This window comes from Diceros bicornis, chromosome 25, assembly GCF_020826845.1.
Source record: "Diceros bicornis minor isolate mBicDic1 chromosome 25, mDicBic1.mat.cur, whole genome shotgun sequence".
NCBI lineage: Eukaryota > Metazoa > Chordata > Mammalia > Perissodactyla > Rhinocerotidae > Diceros > Diceros bicornis.
Genome location: NC_080764.1, coordinates 22,813,359 through 22,827,264, shown reverse-complemented (window position 1 = coordinate 22,827,264; position 13,906 = coordinate 22,813,359). Strand labels below are relative to the sequence as shown.

Here is a 13,906-nt window from a genome sequence, read left to right as displayed (position 1 = left end):
TTTTAATGTCTGGTATTTATACTTGAGGTGTAAATGAACCTTCTGTTTTTTTTCTTTCTATCTAAATCTTGCTTATTTTTCAAGGCATAGATTTGGCCCACATCACAGTGATTGTAGCATTTATTGTTAGGATCACAGATTCTGACTTAATCACGTTAAGTTCCCCATATCATAGCTTGTCTCTGGTGAGCTGTAGCTCTCTGATGGTAAGAACTATGCTTGCCTGCTTATATGACCTCCTGAGTAAATTTCTCCAGTAAATCTCAAATGTCGAGTTAAAAAAAGGCTTGTATACAAATGTTAATATTTTGGGCAAGCAGACATTAATAGTAGTAAATAATGAAAAAGATTATGACTCTCCTTAAAGAATGAAGTTGCAGTTTGTTTAGGTTTTAATAAAGTCCATGTGGATGAACTATTTTTAATGAGTATTTTAAAAATATGCATTTATTTTTATTGCTTTGTCATAATTCCTCTCTCTCCTGCAGATCTTTAGATATAGGAAATCAAATGAATGCTTCTGAGGAGACAAAAGTTACAAATGTTGGGTCTCAGGTAAGAAGATATTTAGAAAAAGTGCTTGACAGTGTGCTTCATTTGGGGGGCTTTTGATCTTTAAATAGTAAAATCACAATTTTTTTGTGTGTGTGTGAGGAAGATTGGCCCTGAGCTAACATCTGCCAATCCTCCTCTTTTTGCTGAGGAAGGCTGGCCCTGGGCTAACATCCATGCCCATCTTCCTCTACTTTATATGGGATGCCACCACAGCATGGCTTTGCCAAGCAGTGCGTCGGTGCGTGCCCGGGATACGAACCGGTGAACTCTGAGCCACCGCGGAACGTGCGCACTTAACGGCTTGCGCCACCAGGCCGGCCCCCAAAAATCACACTTTTTTGAAGGCATTCAGGTGGTTGACTTTTTTCTGTTTCAGCAGATTGACAAAGTCTTTAACAACATTGGAGCAGACCTTTTCACTGGTGGTGAATCAGAAAATAAAGAGGATGGGTTACAGAATAAACATAAAAGAGTAAGTTCCTTACTGTTCCTTTAGTACTCTTATTTATGTTATAGGACTTCCTGTAAACCATAGATTTTTGTTGGGACGTACTGTTTAGCATATTAACAAGAAACATTCTTTAATTATGGAATTATGAAATTTAAAAGTTATCAGTGGAACATGACCTGACCGATGTTGAAAATAAACGTGGTTAAGATTTTTAGCTTCCTTTATTATTCACTCTCCTACTTGGTAACATTTCTAGATCATTTGACTCCTTTGTCCTTTCTGCTGCACTTTGCCAGTCACACCCCTTGATAAATTCCACTGTGTCTCTTCTCTGCTTCTTATTTTGAATAACAGACTATAAAATGATACTTTCCAATTGAAATATTGGTTATCATTCAATATAAAAAATATGTCAATTGTGAATTTCTGCCAAGGGCAGTTTTCTTCTGTTCATTCAATAAATACAAGTACCTGTGTGTGTAAAGCCAGGGAGCTACTGGACATCGTGGTTTATGAAATTAGAAGAGAACATACTGTGAGCTTATAGGTTAGCAAGGTTGGTAAAAGAAAAAGACAAATGTGAATTCGATGCAGATATTAACAGTGAAAGAAACTGTTTGTTTACTTCTTCGTTAGCTTTTAGGTGAGTTAACTAAAATATTTTTGGAGTGAGATGGATTAGAATTGAAGAAGAATCTCCCAATTTTATAAAATGAAATCACCTAATCATATTCTCATTGTCTGGAAAAAGATGATTCTAATAAATGATTTTAAAGTAATAATTGTTTTCATACCGGAAGTATTTTAGCACAGATGTTGTGAGTTTCTACCTAAAGTTAAATCTTATAATAATTTGAAATATAACTTACCTGTGGCAATCACCAATATAGGAGTAGTTTGCAAACTACTTGGTATTGTCAAACATATCAAGACATACTTTACAAAAAAAAGAAATCTTCTGTTTCACAAATGGAATTATGAAGTTTCTATTTGACTTTTCATTTTATTTTGTTTTAAGGCATCACTTACACTTGAAGAAAAACAAAAATTAGCAAAAGAACAGGAGCAGGCGCAGAAGTTGAAAAGCCAGCAGCCTCTTAAACCCCAAGTGCACACACCTGTTGCTCCAGTCAAACAGGTCAGAGTTCATTTCTTTTGCATAATTTCAAGCATGCTACTGTCAAAGAGTAAGGTAGTGTGGAACTTAGTGTACTTACTAGTGTTTGTATAAAAATGTGTACCTACTAGTGTTTGTATAAAAATGTATTTCAAAGAATACTTTAATAGGCAATGTCTAAGTATGGGCATAAGAAATTTTCCAACTCCTCCTCAATAGCCTACCTAATGTATAATGTTTCATGACAGTGCTTGTTGTCAGTAAAGAAGAAACTAGATGAAGAGGAGGGTTTCTTAAAAAATATTGTCTCATTTTACTAATTCAACTTTATTCATTTTGAAATGATCAGGAATATTATATTCATGCATTTGTATATTTTTGAGCAGAAAGTAATTTTCAGTTTTTGGCTTTTTCAATTATAGAGAGATTTGTAACTTGATTTAGGAATATTTACCTATATGTCCTGACCAGTATTTATTTCCTACTATGCACTGTTCTAGGTGCTGGTGCTTTAGGAATGATTAAGGTCCCTGCTTGTAGAGAGTTGACACTCTTACTGGTTTCAGAAATAACTTTATCTTAAAAGCTTTCTTTAAATTATTTTTTTGTTACCTCTTAATCACTAAAATTCTTCCTCTGAGAAGAATCTTTGTGGGCCAAGAGGCAAAATCAAGAATATTCTGTAAATATGTATATAAGAATAGAAAAAACAAATTTTCACAAAATTTTGATGAAATTCAAAATATAGAAATAATAGAGTATCCTTTTTTTGTAATACAGATCATCTACTAATGAGAAAAATGCAATTCTGTTTTTTAGGGGGGTGGAGGAGACAACATTTCATTTAATTGGAGTTTAAAGTTAGTGTTCACTATCATCAAATTGATTGGAAATATTCCTCTGTAAAAACCATGCAAAAATGTGTGGCAGGCTGGATTGACCTGTGGGCTATGGTTGGCTGACTTGGTGTAGACTGTTGAGTTTAATTTTAACTTGTCCTTTATAATATAATCTATCAAATGTTTACTAATTATAAAGTAATCTGGAATTTTTGGAGATAAAGTAATTCTCTCATATTTTTCAGACTAAGGACTTGACGGACACATTGATGGATAATATGTCCTCTTTGACCAGCCTGTCTGTTAGTACCCCTAAAGTTTCTGCTTTAAGTACCTTCACTTCTGTTCCTTCCGTGGACCTTGACATGATGTTTTCTACACCAGTTGATAATACAAAGAGAAATTTGACAAACGGCCTAAATGCTAACATGGGCTTTCAGACTTCCGGGTTCAACATGCCAGTTAATACAAATCAGAACTTCTTCAGTAGTCCAAGTACACCTGGAGTGACCAAGATGACACTGGGAACACCTTCCACTTTGCCAAACTTCAGTGCTGTGAGTGTTCCTCCTGCTGGTGCGAAGCCGACTCAACAAAGACCCACAGATATGTCTGCTCTTAATAATCTCTTTGGCCCTCAGAAACCCAAAGTTAGCATGAACCAGTTATCACAACAGAAACCAAATCAGTGGCTTAATCAGTTTGTACCTCCTCAGGGTTCTCCAGGTATGGGCAGTTCAGTAATAGGAACACAGGTGAACATGCTAGGACAATCTGCCTTTGGTATGCAGGCTAATCCTTTCTTTAACCCACAGAACTTTGCACAACCACCAACTACTATGACCAATAGCAGTTCAGCTAGCAATGATTTAAAAGATCTTTTTGGGTGAGGTATCTTGCTCCTCTTTTTGAAGGATTACTTAGGTTTTAATCATGGGTGAGCTGATTTACATCTTTATATAGTTGGCTTGGAGGAACAACTTCTCTGGGAAACTGAATGGTTCTATGACATCAAACACCTGTTTCCTTGCCAGCATAGTAGTTGTACGGACTCCTAACAGTTGAGTTTTTTAAAGCACGGAGGACTTTTTTCCTCTTACCAACTCCTCTTCAGGTTTTTAAAAGACCCAACCCTTACCAGTCTCAAAGAGAAAAAAGACACCTGAGTATCTTGAATAGCAGAATTTTTTAATCAAATGTTTATTTTGCCTTGTAAATCTTGGTGTTATTTAAAAAATTGAGTTGATGGTAATTGCAAGTTTCATCTATTAAATAATATATGGTACACAGTCTGCCTTCACAAGTCATTAGTCTTCATTTTGATATGTGAAAAATCTTGATGCTGTATTGATTTGTTTGCATTTAGTTACGACTGAGTGAGAAAATGATGACGAAAAGGATCAGATCACTTGCTTTTTCCAATCTTATTTACTTCTCAGATGAACTAGTATTTAGTACAAAAGACTGAGCAAATACTGCAAAATTGAACTCAATGTTGATCTCATTGGCTCAGCTAAAGGCATTATTAACCATCTTAAATGCACACTAATCATTATAAATTATATTTTAGCATGGTCTGCCTCAAATAGTAATGTATTTTTCTGCATTTACTTGGATATGTTTAGAATCATTTTTTTCCTACTGTGTCACAGACAGAAGAGGTATGTACTGATTTGTATGGGTATTTGACAAAGCCCTCTGATGTGATTTCCCTGACTACTGCCTTCATATTTCATTTTGAATTCAAACTTCTGAGGGTGCAGCATATATGAATTGCATTTTCAAAAAGAGATTTGTAAGAATTAAACTATATTTAATGAGTAAACTTTTGAGATTTCTGTTGTAATGTTTCAAATGTAATAAACTTTACTTCTCTAAAAATGAGCAGTTGTATCTCTGGTTACAACAGATTAATTTTCAGCTTACCATGATAAAGTCTGACCTCATCAATTACTGCACCTGAGGGTTAATTCTTTTCTAGGAATTTCAGGAATCTTTTGTTCGAACATTTTCATGTTCATAATTAGCCATTTTTAGAAAGGAGAAAATGAATTCTTCTAACAGGAAACATGCTTTATTTTTCAAAGCCTTTCTCTGATAATTTTTCTTTGATTTGCTGATTATTCAACCACGGAGCCTTATGCTATAAATGTTATTTGTATTTTGTTAAATTATAGTCTGTCATTATGTGATAACTTTAAAATGATATTGCAGAGAGCTATATATGTATTATAGTTGCTGCTGTAGAGTTTGTGGTTTTTAATCATCTGATACCAGCAATCATTTAAAATAAATCTTATGAAGTTTAGTGTGCTGATAAAAGTTTATTCATTGAAGTATATGTATATATACACATACACTAAATATATACATTGAATATACAGTACTTGATTATAAAATGTAATTTGATAATATTGCTGGTAGCATTCAGTAAGAGCGTACTTTAAAAAATAAAAAGTCAGCTTTACGTCTGGTTTCTATATGACCTGTACTTTGTTACATGTTTTTAGAAAAGGACTCATGGGAATGCTGAAGAAATTTATCCAAGAAATGAAAAGCACTAGGAAGATCAAATATTTTTGTCAAATACCTTCACACCTTGACTAGATTATCTGTCTTGTTTATAACCCAATATTAATATTTCTCTTGGGAAAAGTTTACATGTGGAATAAAATTGCTTAATGTTGAAGAATTTTTAACAATTCGCTAGTCACTGTTTATTAGGAAATTGTTTTTTTATTTTGTAAAATAACTTGATGTCAGCGGTGAACTCCTAATTAGAAGGAAAGCTTAATGTAACAACATATAATTCGAACTGCTAAATATAAAAGTAGATTATTTGAAAAAATATATAATGCTTAGATAATTTTCACATCTTGAAATTTGCTCATTCATTGAGATAATGGTGCTACGTTTTTAGACATTTTTCTTACACTTTTTTTCTACTTTCTTGAAGGTGTTTTATGTAAATCATTTCCATCAATTGAACTGTTACCATTGCCTTTTTCTGTTGAGAAATTTCCTTTGAAAAATAGTGCTATTTTTAGGCTTGTATTTCTCTGAGAACAAAATTTTCAAAGTACTAGATCACCTTAAAATTATTTCAGATATTGACAGCATTTAAGTCCCTTGTGCTTAGAGTAGAAAATTGGTGGGTTAAAAAGCACCTGTAGACAAAAATTATAAGAAGGATTCCCTTTTATTTGAATTGGCTGTTTATTCTCCTAATGCTAAAGTGTGTGATATGTGTAGAGGATGTATAAAAGGAAATGGAAATGACTTGGTTTTGTTTGTTTTTGTTTTTATTTTGGAGTGCTTATAATCCTTTTTTTCACCTGAATAAGTTAAGGAAATAGGTTTTTGTTCACATTTTTTTCAACCTGTATGATACCTCACATGGTTGCTTTTACAGATTAAAAGAAAAGGTATATGTGGAAGTACCTGATAGCAGGCACAGAGTATGCACCAAATAAATTTTAGCTTTGATGAAACTTTCCATATTAAGTTGTGATTTCATGCTTTGTGATTTACTGGTCTTGAAATAATTTTAGAGCAAAACGAATCTATGAGAATTCAAACTATATAGGATTTTAAGAGATTATCTACGTCAGTGGCTTTTGAACTGTAATTGTGACACACAGTAAGAAATATATCTTATACTGCAAACCAGTATATAAAATATATACCTGAAACAAAAGTTTTAAAAATTGTCTTTAATACATGTAGTATATTCTGATATTTTTTATTCTATTTATTAAAAAAAAAAAAAAAAAAGGCTGGTTACAATCGCTAAAAGAGTTTCCTGATGTAGTTTGAATAAAACTGAGATAATTCAGCCCTGTCTTTCTCCAAGCAGATGTAGAAATAGAGGGCCAGAGACTTATGTGGCCTAACCCAAGGAGGTCAGAGCCAGGTCTAGAAGCTAGATTTTTTTCTCATCTGCTATCCAATGCTCTCTCTACCATGTTGCATCCTTTATATTCTTTATTCTATGAGTTCTTCTGGAGTTGCTTTTGTTGAGACTTTTATACAGCAAGTGTGTGTTCAGTACTTATTTGATACCATAAATGTATTGGAAAAATTGGCATTGAAGAGGGAGAGGGAGATGACAGAACAGAAATGTTTATAGTCATAATCAGCCTCTGGGATGCTTCTCTGAATTGTGGGTGAGGAGGGCTGGGGGAGTGGGTTAGCAGTGCTTGCAGTACCCAGACACGTAGCAGAAAAACATATAAACTTGGAGAGTGGGGGTGGGAATGGCAGTGGGAAAAGCCATTTCACCAAAATGAAGTTTGTTGGATATTAGAAACTTTTTCTGTCCAAAGCAGCCGAATTGCTCCACCCACTCAGAGGATTTAACCACCTGGAGTGCAAGCCACATACGTAATTTAAAATTTTCTAGTAACCACATTAAGAAGTAAAAATAGGTGAAATTAATTTTAATAATATATTTTATTTAACTGAATGAATAGAGCCAAAATATTTCAACATAGAATTGGTATAAAATTTAATGAGATATTTTACATTCTTTTTTTTGTGCCTAGTCTTTGAGATCCAGTCTATATTTACACTTAGCACATCTCAATTCAGGCTGTTCACATTTCAAGTACTCAGTAGCCACATGTGGCTAGTAGCTACTGTATTAGCTAGTGTAGTGAAGTATGGCAGTTATCGACTTAACTGTCTTCCAGCTCCAAATCCATCCTTCTCTGCCCTGCTGTGTAATACTGAAGCTGGACTTAATAAACTTGCCTCCTTCACCAATTTGGCAGAATGTTAGGCTTCTTTGACAGAGGGCCCTTGAAGTGGCATTGCAAAGCAATAGCAAGAACACACTTCATTCTGGTTCTGGTTCTCCATCTTTATTCACCACTGGAGTCCAGCAACCCCAGCGGAGGAGCTCCAGCTGTGCCTCAGGTCACGCTCTTCCAACTTGGGTGCTGCCACTTTGGAGAGCTCCAGTGGGCTGCTTCCGTGGCAGCTCAGCCAGTCTCACAGGCAACTGTCTCCCACCCTGTGGTCTGTGCCTTCTGACAAGTTTCTTCACCACTGGCAGGCTCAATGTTCCTGTGGAAACCATGCCCTCCCAAAAGAGGTCTCAGCCTGGGAGTTGGGGTAAGGAAGAGAGCCTCTCCTAGTCTTTAGTTCCTTATTTTTTTTCACTTTCTCTCAGCCTAGAGGTAGTAGTTGCTTTTTGCATCTGCTACTTCTGTACTCCTTAGGCCCTCTTCTATCTCTTTAAAGATTTTATTTATTTATTTTTCCCCCCCCAAAGCCCCAGTAGATAGTTTTATGTCATAGCTGCACATCCTTCTAGTTGCTGTATGTGGGACGCGGCCTCAGCATGGCCGGAGAAGTGGTGCACGCCCGGGATCCGAACCCGGGCCGCCAGCATCAGAGGGCGCGCACTTAACCGCTAAGCCACAGGGCCGGCCCTTATCTCTTTAAATCGTTAACCACCTTCTACTAGTTAACGAATTGTGTTAAAATTTCCCTGTTCAAACACCTGGTGTGGTTTCTGTCTCCTGACCTCACCCTTGCTCATATACTCCTGAATCTACTAAGCCATTTTAAAGTGGGGGCAAATGATATATCTTAATGCTGCTAGCAAAAGCCATATGGATTTATATGTACCTAGCCTATATTAAAAACTTTCCTTTCTTAAAAGTTCTTTTGAAATGTGCCTGTAGTGGAAATGTGGTTTAGCTACTTCAATGATACCTATTTGATGCAATTCCAACTTTTATCTTTTTTTTTCTTTCTACTTTTTGGGTGTGTTGTTCCTTTGTGCGGTAGCCTAGGTTGCCAGGAAAGCCTGTGTTTGACTTTCGTATAAAAGTAAATGAGATTGAGACTTGAATGTCTAGACTTTGAGCGTAGGAATCAACATCCATTCAAGTCTCTTCCAAGTCTGTGTCCTTAAGCCTGCCAGTCTTTCTAAACACAATGATTAATTTTTTTAAAAAATTTTATTTATTTATTTTTCCCCCCAAAGCTCCAGTAGATAGTTGTATGTCATAGCTGCACATCCTTCTAGTTGCTGTGTGTGGGACACGACGTCAGCAGGGCCGGAGAAGCGGTGCGTCGGTGCGCGCCCGGGATCCGAACCCGGGCCGCCAGCAGCGGGGTGTGTGCACTTAACCGCTAAGCCCCTGGGCCGGCCCAAAACAACAGTGATTAAATGAAAGTCAAATATGGGGCATTTCCACCAGCACACTAGAAGCATACAGAGTGTGTAGACTTTGGATCCAGATAAAGTTGGGGGTTTTAAAAAAATTGCCTACTAAAATTATAGCATTCATGCTCTATGGAGGTGGGGCAGGATTTTTTACACAATTATTATGTGTTTGGAACAGACTGAAAATTTTTTAAAGAAAATCTTGTCTAACAGTGGGTACTCTTAAGATCACTTTTGTGAAGAGATGGAAGGGTCTGTAACTGAGATGGTATCCTCATTAGACTGCTCCAGTTTCGGAAGGGGATGTCATCTCTATCCCCACCTCCAGTGATTGTATGGACCTGCCCTTAATCGTCAATAATATCTGTACCCCAGGTACTTGTCAGAGAACAACTTTTAACTCTTTATTGCCCAACGTTCAAAATTTCATTTTTGAGAAATGTTTATGGAGGAGGCCAAAAATTGAGTAATCCGTCCATTTCTCTAGAAATTCTGAATGAAATGAAGCCCACTATGGAGACCTTTGTGCCTGGGTTACCTTGTTTTGGCCACACATCAAGTTACTTTACCGCACTTAGCTTTGGATGTGTTGTGAAACTTACATTCATGCCAGGGATGACGCTGGTTCACTCTAAGATACAATAGCTTCTTTGAAGACCCATATGAGAAATTTCAGTTTTCAGTTCAGGAGTAAATGTGCTTCTACACAACTGGCTTGCCCTTATCTTTTAAAGTCTCTGAATAAAGTAACAAATCACATACTACAACTAAGAGGTTCAGCCACATTTCAGTTTCTCCTGTAGCAAATGTTTAGGACGTTAATAGTATGCATTGCTCAGTACTTGCCTTCTGACTATATCTGATATCTTAAGTTCTTATTTCTCCTTTGCTCTGATTTCTTTTTTTAAAGTTTTGTGTCATGTTCTTAGAAATTCTTATTTTGGAACAAGGTAGAGTATAAATAAACATATGGAGTGAATGAGTTTAAATCTTGTCTCTTTCACTAACTGACCAGAATAAGTTTTCTTCTTTTCCAGGTATAAAATGAGGATCATGCCTTAAGACTTATTAGGATTCAATTAAGTAGAAGTGTGTGAAGCACATGGCAACGCTCCCGGTAGGTGCTCAATAGATATCCCCATCTTTCTTATGATGCACATAGGCCTCTAAAATAATCTGCTTGAATGAAGAACAAATACCTCAACTAGCATGATTTGAATACATTCTTCAAAAAACAAGCCAAAAATAGGTTATAGGCTTGGTGCTGTGATATTCTTGGGAATAGAAATGAGATCTAGGCCTTGCCCTCAAGGAATTTGCACTGTAGTTATAAAGGTAGCTGAGAAAATAGACAATTACAGGACATGTAATTACAATTACATACATGCTGTGACAGATCTACATAGGAGGGACACCCAGACTAGACTGAGGGAGTGGGGAAGGCTTCTTCAGAGGAGAAGGGGCATGAACTCAGCCTCGAGCGGAGCCTTTTTAGAATTGTTTTTGATGCTATCAAATGATTAGTTAGGAATCACATTTTCCTGAAGTAAGCTGGACACACTGGGGAGAGGAATAAAGCACGTACCTCCCAAGGTCCTTTTGAATTCTGAGATTATATGAAAACTGCTTGAATTAAGGAAAGTCTGGTCAAATGACTTGATTACCAGGAAAAATGGAATTTATGTTGGCTGTTTAAAACCTTTCGTATTAGACTAAGCCAGGGATGACAGCAAAGCAAGGAGCAAAATAAGTGAGCTATGATGTTATTTTTTAGCTAATTTGTGCTTCATTAAACATTCCAGAAATTTAAGAATCCACACTTATGGGCTCAATAAAGGTATACTGATTAGATAAATAAATCTATTCTTTTAAAACAGTGGCTGATTTCTGGGGAAAAATATGTCTGGGATAAATGTATTTAGTTTATAAACTACCAGAAGATGTCACTGTCTCCCAAGTAATGGTCCATCACATTGGCCGTTTTGCAAGTATGTTTTTTGAACACTGACAGGCTGTGACAGATTGCTAAGAATATATGGCTTCTAGTCTTGAATTTATGAGAATGGGACCTCACAAAAAATACTTGTCCAAGGTGTGTAGGTTTGTTCCATCTTGATTCTTGACGCCCTAAATATGAACCCTGTTCACTGCTCCATAGATTGAAATTGTCTGGACACTCTGGGTTCCATCTGCACTTTCAAGAAAAGTGAAGGTGGTGAAAAATTCTCCAAAATATCCTCTCTGATCTTGACTTCCACATTTTCAGGCTGTAATATTATGATGCAACTGCATTTGCTAAATTGTCAGATTTTCTAAGATTTTTTGGCCTTGGACACTACTTAAGATATCCATATATCTTTTTTTCAAGTCACCATTCATGGTGTGTAAAGCAAAACTGGAAAGTGTTTCCACACTGTAACAATACTGGATGAAATAAACCAATATTTCCCCAATTACTGATATTCAGTAATTGGATTTCAGACTAAGTCTGAACCAATATATATACTCAGAGTGTTTAGGCAGTAAAACATGTTAAAGAAAAATAAATTCTCTTGTCTTTACAGCCAGAAAACAGACTCAAAAATTGACAATCAAGTTTCTTATGTTTGGGGCTGTGGGGAGTGTGATTCTCCAAGATCAAATGATAAATAATTTGTTAAAGGCAGCCAGTGACAGCCAGCAGATGAGTACCTAGGTATGATTTCTAGTCCAACTCTGCCCAGTACCTTGAAAGAACTAAGTACATCACTGGTCTTCTCCATGCCATTGGCTTCAATAGTAAAGTGGAGTACTCTGCCCAACCTAGTTCTCTAGGTAGTTATAACCTCAAGGGAGCAGTGAAGAATGGAGTTAAAAGTGCTTCATAAATATAAGGAATTCATGTTCTGAGTAAATTCTTTTATGAAAAATGCAAAATACTTAGATAATATTGTTCCATGCTGTGTAAAGACATCCTACATTTCTGTATTTTGATTGACTTTCTTTTAAATTTTCATTAATTGGGAAAAAAATTAATGACACCTAATATTTAGACTAAAAAAACAGAGCTTGATGTGTTTCTAGGGTGTCCATGTATGCAAACTTATGTTTGCAAAGTATTATAGAGAAATATTTTATTTATTTAATAGTAGTATAAAACTGTTTGTATAATTTAGGAACATATAGCCAGATTAATTGAATTCCAGTACCCAACTCACAGTGAGCTGAAATATAATGGGACTAACCATGCTTTATTCTGGACTGGAGGCAGCGTGGTATAATAAAGTGAGCATTTGTAATCAGATGGGTTTAAATCCTGGCTCCCCCCAAAACGATGTAGCTTTGGGTAAGTTCTTGAGTTTGAGCGTCAGTTTCCTGATTTGTACAATGGAGGTAATATCTGTTTGGTCATTCTACTTTGTCATATCTGCTTTTTCATCCTACTTTGTGAGAATGAAATGAGATCAGGAAACTCAAGTCGGAAGGACAGATGAGGAAGCAATTACTATAGAATGGGACAAAGGTTCCCATTAGCCTCCCCTTAGAAGGGCTGTCTTATCAGACTTGAGTGGATGGTGGCAATCTTAATTGAGGGGCAAGTACATCAGTGTTTTATGTTAATTTCCCTTCATTTTACTGTTGGTTTGCCCTACTTTTTGGTGGAACTTTAGTGAAAGCAAACAGATTAGTGTATAATCTTAAAAGCTAGCATCCTGTTTTATTTATTTCTGAATTTCCACAGTAGCTAGCACAAGCTTACCTATAGTTAAGTGCTCAACGACATTTTTAAAGGCACAAAGATTCTGAGTACATCTTTCCTGAGTTGTGTCAAAGGCAGTCTTTAATACCCCACAGTAGGAATATAGGATCACAATGTACTGTGTACTATGGTCATACAAGCTCAGGAAATGGGCTTAAGGACCTAGTCCCTGATCTCCATATTTTACTGGCCAGATTACCTTGGGCAAAATTGAGTCTTGATATCTGCTTATTTGTTCCGCAGAGTTGTTGTGAGAATCAAATGAGATATTTGAAAGTGCTCTGTATACAAGTGTGACTATTAATAAAAGAATGAGTGTCCAACATAGGAGAAATACAATGAAAAAATCAAGTTTTATATACATTCTTATTAGTGCCAATAATAGTTATTAACAATATAAAAATTTTAAAGCATGAGAAAAGTCCTGGACAAAATAGCAAATTTTATGTTGGTCTCAGTATGTTATGGGAGGTGGGTGGAAGGAGTATGAAGTTGGGGTGGAGAAAGGAGTTGGCTGGAAGAGCTGCCACAGAATTCAGGAGAGAAGGAACCTCAAGATGCTTAGTTCTGTTACCTTTGTTTCCTTATGAAATTTCTTATCCAAAAAGATGAATAACTTGGTCATTAGCTCTGAGCCTGGTTAAAACTCTCCACCTAACGCTTTGATCGGATTTGATGAAATTATTTTCTGGAATAAATATTATCTTCAGGTTGGTTGGGATTTGTTTGTTTGCTTTTTCTTACTGTCTAGATAGCAGATTGGAATGACTTGGCTCCTGACCAGCCTATGAACTCCACTTTCTTCACTGTTGGAGACTGGAGTCCTACCTATCATCAAACTGGCCGGGCTTGCCCACATGATGTTAGGTAGAGGCAGTCTTGGCATTACAGGATTTGGGTTTTAAATCAGGGCAATAGTCAAGATTCTTTATCTGTGAGGAGGAGAAACTATCTTAGCTAGCGTAAACTAACAGAGGGCAATTTGTTATGAGGATGTGAGTATTTCATGAAACCCAAGGGTAGAAAG

General features: G+C 36.2%; 1 protein-coding gene across 4 annotated transcripts in view; it reads left to right on the top strand.

Moving 5' to 3' along the window:
• The window catches only part of SCYL2 (SCY1 like pseudokinase 2), a 68,386-nt gene extending 61,924 nt beyond the window's left edge, over positions 1-6,462 (top strand). For 3 of the 4 annotated variants that reach the window (XM_058568578.1, XM_058568580.1, XM_058568581.1), the window contains 4 exons: positions 489-555; positions 932-1,027; positions 2,025-2,144; positions 3,208-6,462. In XM_058568578.1, coding sequence (XP_058424561.1) covers positions 489-555; positions 932-1,027; positions 2,025-2,144; positions 3,208-3,852 — 928 coding nt within the window. In that variant the 3' untranslated portion in view covers positions 3,853-6,462. The remainder of the gene's footprint in view (positions 1-488; positions 556-931; positions 1,028-2,024; positions 2,145-3,207) is intronic. The other variant, XM_058568579.1, reaches the window with a different exon arrangement.
• The last annotated feature ends 7,444 nt before the right edge of the window (positions 6,463-13,906 follow it).